The sequence below is a fragment of the Lontra canadensis genome, unplaced genomic scaffold (assembly GCF_010015895.1).
Source record: "Lontra canadensis isolate GAN:19392208 unplaced genomic scaffold, GSC_riverotter_1.0 scaffold75, whole genome shotgun sequence".
NCBI lineage: Eukaryota > Metazoa > Chordata > Mammalia > Carnivora > Mustelidae > Lontra > Lontra canadensis.
Window position 1 is genome coordinate 10,106,692 of NW_022631069.1, and position 9,687 is coordinate 10,116,378.

The window sequence follows — 9,687 nt, forward strand, 5'->3', positions numbered from 1 at the left end:
TATCACGTAGGAAATTTCAACGATTTTAGGAGTTCTTTGCCAGGAACCGGCACCAGAGACCACTATATGTATTTTATATTATCTCACAGTTGCATTCCTAGAAAATTAAATGTAAATTAAGAGCGTAGGACATACTTTGTGTCTATATGTTAACAAAGTTAAGTTCTAGGCTCAGATAATGAAAAATTTTTCATTCGCATCAATGTTTAGCAGGACATTCATTGTGGGACTTTTCCTTGTGTGGCATCATGTCTTGCATGCAGAACATCTGATATCCCTAGCTTCAGCCTTCTAATGCCAGTGGTTTTCCTCATTGTTCTGAACACGAAGCTCCCCACAAATATTTAATCCTCAGTCTAAGGGGTGGTGTTTTCCTTTTAAAAACTAGTAGCGAAGAAAAACATACCCAATAACCCGTATAGTACTTGTCAATTAATAACAGTGTAACTATAAATTGTTAAAATTGAGTAAATACACTCTTGGGGCAGCCCAAGGACCGCCGGCACCCCAAATGACGCAGAGCTTCACAGCCCCGAAACAGGAACCGGTGATTCGAGATGTAGAGGCCAATTCAGGGCCACAACAAGATACACACCGCTCAGCCCACGATTTCATTTTCTCTGCTAATGTTTATTAAATCGTGATCTTGATCACAAAGCCTAGAGCTCACGCCACTCTCCCTAAACTCCCCCGGCGTCTGCTATTAGTCCGCTTGCAGTCCCCCGCCCCGCCCTGCGCGTCACCGGAAGTGAGGCAGAGGAAATAGTAAAACCCGCTGGGAGGGAGGCGGCGGAGCTTTGTAGGCTGGCTGGGGGCATGGCAGACGAAGAGGAAGACCCTACTGTGAGTGACCACCACCGTTCCAACCCACTCTTTTCTTCACTCCCTGGGGGACAGAAGCGGAGCCTGAGTTCAGAATCACTCGAGATTTTCCTTAACGAATTCACTCGAGAGAGTTCGGGGACTTCACGCCGTGCTAGCCTTTCCCTTCGGATTCATCTCTTAATACGTGGGGCAGGACGTTAAGAAGAGTAGAGAGGTGGCTCGTTGTTCTTTGCTTTAGGGTCTGTATTTGCTAGACACTCCGTGAATTGCCTGGACAGTCATCAGAGGACAAAGCTAGTATTTGTTAGCTCTCATTAGCAACGAACACTGCCGCTGATAACAAAACTACATGCTCACTGTAAAGTTGGAGGAAAATAATGGACCGAAAGTTAGGGAATCTGGATTCCAAAATTTCTGTTTCTGTGAGCACGTTCCTTGACTTTAAGCCTGGTTTTTGTCATAAAATGGGGTTAAGGCTTATTTGAGGAAAGTTTCTAGGTGTGTATAAGCAGTGCTTAGTAAATACTACTTTTGCTTACTTTGACTCAGTACCAACCCCTTTGTTTTAAATACCAACTCTTAATAGTAAAACTGTAATAATAGGCTACCTAGTTGGTTAAAAAAAAAATAAATGAAGTTTGGTCATTGGAACTCTTCCAGGAGAGGCAGTAGGATTATTTGTTCAGGACATTGTAGAAGCCATTCCTGCATGAGTGGGAAGTCGGACTGGATAGTCTTTTTAAAGCTCCCCAAATGCTCAGATTTCATTATTTTTTTTAGGCTTTCTGGCATGATATCAGTGTTGAAAAATGGAAAAAAATTAATGTTAATTATTTAAAAATCAAATGCAGTGCTTGACATTTCTGTATATACTTTCTAACTTACAGTTTGAGGAAGAAAATGAAGAAATTGGAGGAGGTGCAGAAGGCGGACAGGGTAAAAGGAAGAGACTTTTTTCTAAAGAATGTAAGTAATATTTGACAACGATTTCATTACAGACAATAAAAACTTTCGGACACGTCTGTTCAAAGTAGATTAATGTTCTGGATGTGTTTCTCTGTGGGGACAGTATTCTCCGATTCTCTTTAACTTCTGAATCATAGATACTAGTGATCCTAACCCCAAGTTATATATGTGTAGGTGGGTGGGTGTATACACTTTTTTCTTTTTTCCTTTTCCTTTTTTTTTTTTAAGTGAGGAAATGTGATCAGTGTTTCAATTCAGGGCCTTAGAATATTATCTCCATTACTTTTTTTGTCCGTTACTATTCAGCAGAACTCCTTTGACTGTAAGTCAAAGGTTTTAATGGATCCTGGGACAGGTGCCAAGGGTAAGGAATTAAGTTGGGGCTTTGGACTAAGGCATTGGACAAGACAGAAAGGTGATGAACAGTGTAATACATGACAGTGGAATAGAGATTATAATGTATTTATTCTGTAGTGCATTCCCTCAGTAGACATGTTTGATCTTTTTGGCAGCAGCAAGAGGGAGCGCTGCCGTTCCTAGTAATGGTTAAAGTCTCCCTCTGAAAGGCACTGTGACAACGTGCTCTCCATCCTGTGTCCTTTACACGTAGTAGTGGCTGAGTATTGACAGATGAGACAACACGTGAATATATGGTTTATTTATGCTGGGTCAGACAAGTGGTTCCCAAATGCTCTTGAATCTGCAGTTGGTAGGTTATATTTTTATTTTTTTAACAACTCAGATTCTCCATATGTCAATTTCTCATCTAAAGCCGACCACTCTTTAATCCATCTTTGATACTGTTTACTACATTTGTATGTGTTTTTACTTCTTACATCAGCCTAAGAAGGAGATTTCCACACCAGAGCATCCCAGAGTGATGTTTGCATTGTCAGTTCTTAGTAGAAACCTTTGTTCTACTTGGATTGCTTTTTTTTTGTGATGATAAGAATTCGGAATTTTCACAACCTTCTCCTTGTCTTACCTAAATCTTGATAGACCTTACTGGCCAAAATCTGTTCTCCTAAACCTTCTTTTTAAAAAATTTCTTGCTACTATAACACAAAGTTTCAAAGCATTCATTGGCATTTTTTGGTGTCTTTACAAACCCTTTAACCAAATGCAGTTTACATACATACTAGTGAATTACACCCACCAAAATGGTAATGGTAAAGTATCTTCCTTAAATATTTAAGGCAGAATAGCAAGCTTACAATGAAGAATCCTGGCAGACAAGTGATGTCTAAAGTATTACCCAAATGATTAAAGTCAGTATCACCAGTAATATGTATTAATATCATGTACCTCTGATCTGATGCATTAAGAGGGCTCATCACCTCTATGGTACCCTCTCTGGTAACACGTAACCACAGTCAAATCATGAGAAAACACCAGACAGATCCATATTGGAGAACATTCTACCGGATCACTAACCAGTATCCTTCCAGAGTGTCAAGGTCATGAAAGATGAGAAAAGTCTGAGGAACTGTCACTGCTTAGTAGGAAGTAAGGAGGCATGATAGCTAAATAGTGTGGGATCCTGACAAAGAAAAAGGACATTAGTTGAGAAACTGGTACAATCTGAGTAACTTCTGTACTTGTATCAGTGTTAATTTCTTAGTTTTGATAAATATCTGTGGCTCTGTAAGATGTTAACATCAGGGTATGGTGGATATAGGGTATTTGCGAACTCTGTACTATTTTGGCAACTCTTGTTAAGTCTGAAATTACCTCAAAAAAGAAAAGGCAAAAAAGTTGTCAGAACCCAAGAGGGAGAAAAAATGTTGGCTCTTGTGTTTGCTTAGTACCCCTGTATCTGGACCTATAGGCTCTTGCCAGTTTAAATCACAGGGATATCTCTATCCCAGCCTGACTTCCAAATCACCCCTTTCTTTTCCTCCCTAGGCTGGTGTACCTAATACTCCTTTCAGTTTGACCAGCTTTTGCTTCTCCTAAATAAGAATTACTCTTAATGTACTCATTTCTTCCTTTAGAAGTATTCTAGGGTTTTGTTGTTGTTGTTGTTTTACTATACTTAAATTGTACTAGTCTTAAATGAACAGCTTGATGAATTTTATGTATTTACCTATACTTATAACCACCACTCAGAGCAAGATATAAAACATTTCCAACCTATGATCAGTTTTTTGTTGTTGGTATTGTTATTGTTGTTGTTTTAACATTTATATACCCCTTTCAGAATCTGGTAAGAGTGGATTATTCTTTGCAGAACAATCCACACATACAAACAATATATAAAATTTTTGCATATAATTTCAGCAGGGTTCAAGGATTTCTCAAAGCCTGTCCATAGACTAACTGGGGATTAATAGACTATAGGATGATAATCCATCTGGATCCCATCTGGCTTAAGCCCAAGAAGTATAATACTTTTTTTTTTTTTTTAAGATTTTATTTATTTATTTGACAGAGAGAGAGAGATCACAAGTAGGCAGAGAGGCAGGCAGAAAGGGAGAGGGAAGCAGGCTCCCTGCTGAGCAGAGAGCCTGACGCGGGGCTCCATCCCAGGACCCTGAGATCATGACCTGAGCCGAAGGCAGAGGCTTTAACCCACTGAGCCACCCAGGCGCTCAAAAGTATAATACTTTGAGGGTAGGATATAGACTCTGGAGCCAGATCAGCTGTGTTCAAACATGGGCTTTATCTCTTACTATCTGTGTGACCTTGGGTAAATCACTTAGCTCAGTGCCTCAGTTTTCTCATCTAAATGGAATAGGGGTAATAGTATTTACTGGAAAGGGTTGTTGTGAGGATTAAATAAAGTGGGGTTTTTTTATTACTCTGTATTGAATTTTTTTCTCTTTTGCATTTTCTGTGGTTCTTTCAGATGTTAGCTGTGCATTGATCTGGAGAATGAAATATAAAATATCAAGATTCTACATAGTTTGCTTTCTCCATTTGATTCCCCTTTTCTTCATATAAGAAGAAATTGGAGCACTATCTCTCATGTCCTTTTCCCTATGTTGGTATCAGAAAGATTTTGTCTTCTCTTTTCCAGTGCCCCCACTGCCTTACTCTCACCCTATACCATATATGCACAGAACACTCCCAGTGAGGACTAAGCCATTGGTACTCATCCTTTCACTGCCATGGAGTTTCCTAATTCAAGTTATTCCAGGGTTGTTGGCGAATAGGTAATAGAGGTTAGGGAAAGAATATTGATGTCAGGGTTTTGTAGCTGGGAGGGAACAGGAGTTCCTACTAGGAAAGGACAGGTAGGAATAGTTGGTTAGGAGATCGTGGTTAAAATCCCTTACATCTAAGTCCATACTTGCAGACACAATGTAAATATGTTCATACAGGTATCTTCTCTATCTTGGTCCATTTATAATTTGAGAAAAGTATTGGTAAATTGTTAAATTTGTTCAAGTAAACAAAAATGATTGTTCTTTTACAGTGCGATGCATGATGTATGGGTTTGGGGATGACCAGAATCCTTATACTGAGTCAGTGGATATACTTGAAGACCTTGTCATAGAGTTCATCACTGAAATGGTAAGATTTTTTTGTGATTGGTCTTAGTTAACTGAGTAATAGATCTGAAATTCTAACTTTGAGTTAAGACTAGAACTATGCCATCCTTTTGAAATAATCTTACCCATTTGAGGGCCTTTTTGTGGAAGTTACCAATTACTATTTATCATTAAAGATACATAGAAGGGGCACCTGGGTGGCTCAGTGGGTTAAAGCCTCTGCCTTCGGCTCAGGTCATGATCCCAGGGTCCTGGGATCGAGCCCCTCATCGGGCTCTCTGCTTGGCAGGGAGCCTGCTTCCCATCCTCTCTCTCTGCCTGCCTCTCTGCCTACTTGTGATCTCTGTCTTTCAAATAAATAAATAAAATCTTAAAAAAAAAAAAAAAGATACATAGATATGTAAAGATATACATGTGTACATATGTACACATACAATATTCTACCCTCTCCTGAATTTTATTTGTAAGAACATAATTATAAGATCCTTGAATAAAATTTAAAAATAATAACCATAATGCAATCATCTAATGTAAGTTTTCTCCTTCCACTATTTATTTAAATGTATATAGTGCTGGGGCGCCTGGGTGGCTCAGTCAGTTAAGCCTCTGCCTTCAACAAATCATAAGAGACTTTTAATCTCAGGAAAGAAACTGAGAGTTGCTGGGGGATAGGGGGAAGGATAGGGTGGCTGGGTTATGGACATTGGAGAGGGTATGTGCTATGGCGAGTGCTGTAAATTATGTAAGACTGGTGACTCACAGACCTGGACCCCTGAAGCAAATAATACATTATATGTTAATAGAAAATTTTTTTAAAAAGCCTCTGCCTTCAGCTCAGGTCACGATCTCAGGATCCTGGAAGTTCTACATTGGGGTCCCTGCTTAGCAGGGAGTCTGCTTCTCTGTCTCTCCTCTCATGCTCTCTCTCAAATAAGTAAATAAAGTCTTTAGGAAAAAGTATGCAATGCTTACATAGTGGTAATCATGGTAAACATTTCTTACTTAAAATTTTACAGTACATACTTTCTATATTCTTTTTTTTTCTTTTTTAAAGATTTTATTTATTTATTTGACAGACAAAGATCACAACCAGGCAGAGAGAGAGAGAGAGAGAGAGAGGAGGAGGCAGGCTTCCCACTGAGCAGAGAGCCCGATGTGGGGCTCGATCCCAGGACCCTGGGATCATGACCCGAGCCGAAGGCAGAGGCTTTAACCCACTGAGCCACCCAGGCGCCCCACTTTCTATATTCTAATCACAGTTATTTTAGTAGTTAAATGAAGTTCAGTTACTTATGGATTATTAAGTGAATAAATACTTTTGAATGACCTTATTCATGAAATTGCCTCCTGTCTCCTTAGATATATTCACAGGGATGGAAATACTGAGTTTGGTTGTGTTCCTGTGAATTTTTACCGTGTTATGGATTATTTCCTTCGTACAGAATAATAGAATTAAAATTCCTGTATCCCAGTATGCATTTTTAAACATTCTTTTCCATTTATAAAAATAATATTTATTAAATTTAGGAAGTATAAAAAAGTTCAGGAAAGGGGCACCTGGGTGGGTCAGTCGGTTGGGCATCTGCCTTCTGCTCAGGTCGTTATTTCAGGGTCCTGGGATTGAACCTCACATCAGGCTCTCAGTTCATCGGGGAGTCTGCTACTCCCTCTCACTCTCCCTCTATGCGCTCGCTCTCTCTCTCTCAAATAAATGAATAAAATCTTTAAAAAAAAACATGCAGGAAAGAAAATAGAAATCTGTAATCGTTCCACCTAGAGACAACTAATGCTGAGATTTTGGTGAGTATTGGTTTTTTTTGCACATTTTTTATTTTAAGATTTTTTATTTATTTATTTGACAGAGATCATAAGTAGGCAGAGAGGCAGGCGGTGGGGGGGAAGCAGGCTCCATGCTGAGCAGAGAGCCCGATGTGGGGCTTGATCCCAGGACCCTGGGATCATGACCTAGCGGAAGGCAGAGGCTTTAATCCACTGAGCCTCCCAGGCACCCCTGCACATATTTTTAAACTTCATTAAATTGAAATCATACAGTATATTTTGTCATAGAGCCTGCTTTTTCACTTAAGTAGAACTCTGTCCCCCATGTCTTTCCATAACACTCTATAATTTTAATGGCTTCATAATATTAATTGATTGGATGTGCCCAAATTTATTTAATGCCTTACTAAATACTTAGATTCCTCTTTTTTAGTCATTAGAAATAATGCTATAATGAACCTTTGTTTTTTAAAGTATTTATTTGAGAGAGAGAGAACAGGAGAGAAAATGAACAGGGGGAGGATCAGAGGGAGAAGCAGACTCCCCGCTGAGCAGGACGTGGGGCTGGATCCTGGGACTCCAGGATCATGACCTGAGCCAAAGGCAGATGCTTAACTGACTGAGCCACCCAGGCGCCCCAGACTTTTGTTTTTGTACAGGATGAATATATGATAAGAGATGAGACTTTCTTGAAGAAAACCTACCACTATTTCTCAACTACTGAGACAATGAAGTGTGCGGTTACAAAGAAATCATAGAATTATTTTATAAAAATGAAGACAAAAGCTACGTAGATCAAAAAAGAAACCTCAATAGATTTGATAGTTTTAATGTCTTCAGTATTAAAAAATGTCTATGAACCATTAAGAGAAACATTCCTATAACACAGTAGCAAGTGGACAAAGGACCCGAATAGAAAGACAATTCACAAATGAATAGCTATGATAATTAGAAGAGAAAACCTTCAAATTCACCGGTATTAAATAAATGCAAATTAAAAGAGTAAAAATATTAGATTTGTTTAATTTAATTTAATTTATTTCTTTGTAATAGACTCACAAGGCAATGTCAATTGGAAGACAAGGTCGGGTACAAGTTGAAGATATCGTCTTCTTGATTCGAAAGGACCCAAGGAAGTTTGCTAGGGTTAAAGACTTGCTTACTATGAATGAAGAATTGAAACGAGCTAGAAAAGCATTTGATGAAGCAAACTATGGATCTTGACACCTGTACTTTCTGAAGCTTCATTATCTTCTGGGGAAACTATATATAATAACTGTGTATTTTCCACAGTGAGGTTCCAGTCTCTAGCCATGTATATATGCAAGATGGAGAAACACAGATTTTTCAGCTTTTATTTTCATGTCTTCATTTTTAGAGTGATATTTGAGCCTTGAATTTTCTGCCCCTATATGACTGTACTTGAATTACTTACTGGGTTTTTAATGGACACATGTAAGTTGAAGTACCTTGCAAACCAGGCGGTTCCTTCTGACTGACTGTTTAAATGATGAAGTAGTATTTATCTATTGGGTGTATTGGTGCCATTGTAGGCTAAACCATAGCTGTTTAATATATGAAATCTAGAGGGCCCCTTTGACTATGATTGCTAAGACATGTTTCATGTATTCTAAAGTTTTTAGACTACAATGATCTAATTATTAAAAGATAGTGAACTGGTTTGCCTTTTTTTTTTTTTTTTTCTTTTAAGGAGAAGATGATACAGGAAAATAACAGTCTTTTGTAGGAATGTTTATCTAAGATATTTGTTTTTTAGTATTCTTTACATTACAAGAAGGTTTTTTTTATTTTTAAAACTAAAAGTTTCATGTGAATTCTTCCGTATTGGAAGGCTTTTGATTTAAAACCTTTCGGGCTTATAATGTACTAGTTGTCAAATTTTAAGGGAACTCATTTTCCCAGGTCACATTAAAGCTTCTAAAAATAAATGCTTTCAGTAGTAGGAATGGTGTTGCTTAAAAAGCTGATGGCAGGATAAGCACTTGGGATAGTGTTTTATTAACCTATTTGTTAGTACTTGTTTGTGGAAACATGTACTCGACTAAACCATATATGGCTATGGAAACCACTTTTGTATTTCAGGATATACAGGTTTTGTGTGTGTTTAGCTTATTGTATTAAATTATTACACTTAGTTTAAAATAAAGATTAAAACTGCATTTAAAGGGATTACTGAATATTACTCTGTGGAACAGTGTTTGTGTGGTGCTTATAAACATCTGTAAGTTAGCATGTAGGAGAACTTCACTTTCTTAATCTGTTAATACAAGGAATAAAGTGGAAAATTAGATTAATAATTGAATTTGACTATGTGATTTATCAGTTTTTTCTCCCCATTACTAGTAATATGGTTCTGACTGCTTAATCTCACTAAAGACTTTTTTTTTTCTATATTCTTATAATCCCCCTGAATTGATACTGAGATTCAAGATAGCCGGGCTGATTTTTTTGGACTTAAAAAAATAAAAACCAAGGCACCTGGCTGGCTCAGTTGGTAGAGCCTGTGACTCTCAGTCTGAGGGTCATGAGTTCAAAGCCCTGTATTGGACATGGAGCCTACTTTAAAAAGAAAAAAAAAAAGGCAAAACTAATTGAAAAGCTA

The 9,687-nt window shown here is 38.0% G+C and overlaps 1 protein-coding gene across 1 annotated transcript; it reads left to right on the top strand.

Moving 5' to 3' along the window:
• Nucleotides 1-764: 764 nt before the first annotated feature.
• Nucleotides 765-9,267, top strand: TAF13 (TATA-box binding protein associated factor 13). The gene is made up of 4 exons (XM_032881565.1): nt 765-843; nt 1,713-1,791; nt 5,210-5,307; nt 8,118-9,267. The coding sequence occupies exons 1-4, from the start codon at nt 817-819 to the stop codon at nt 8,286-8,288; spliced, it is 375 nt and encodes a 124-aa protein (XP_032737456.1). The 5' UTR covers nt 765-816; the 3' UTR covers nt 8,289-9,267.
• The last annotated feature ends 420 nt before the right edge of the window (nt 9,268-9,687 follow it).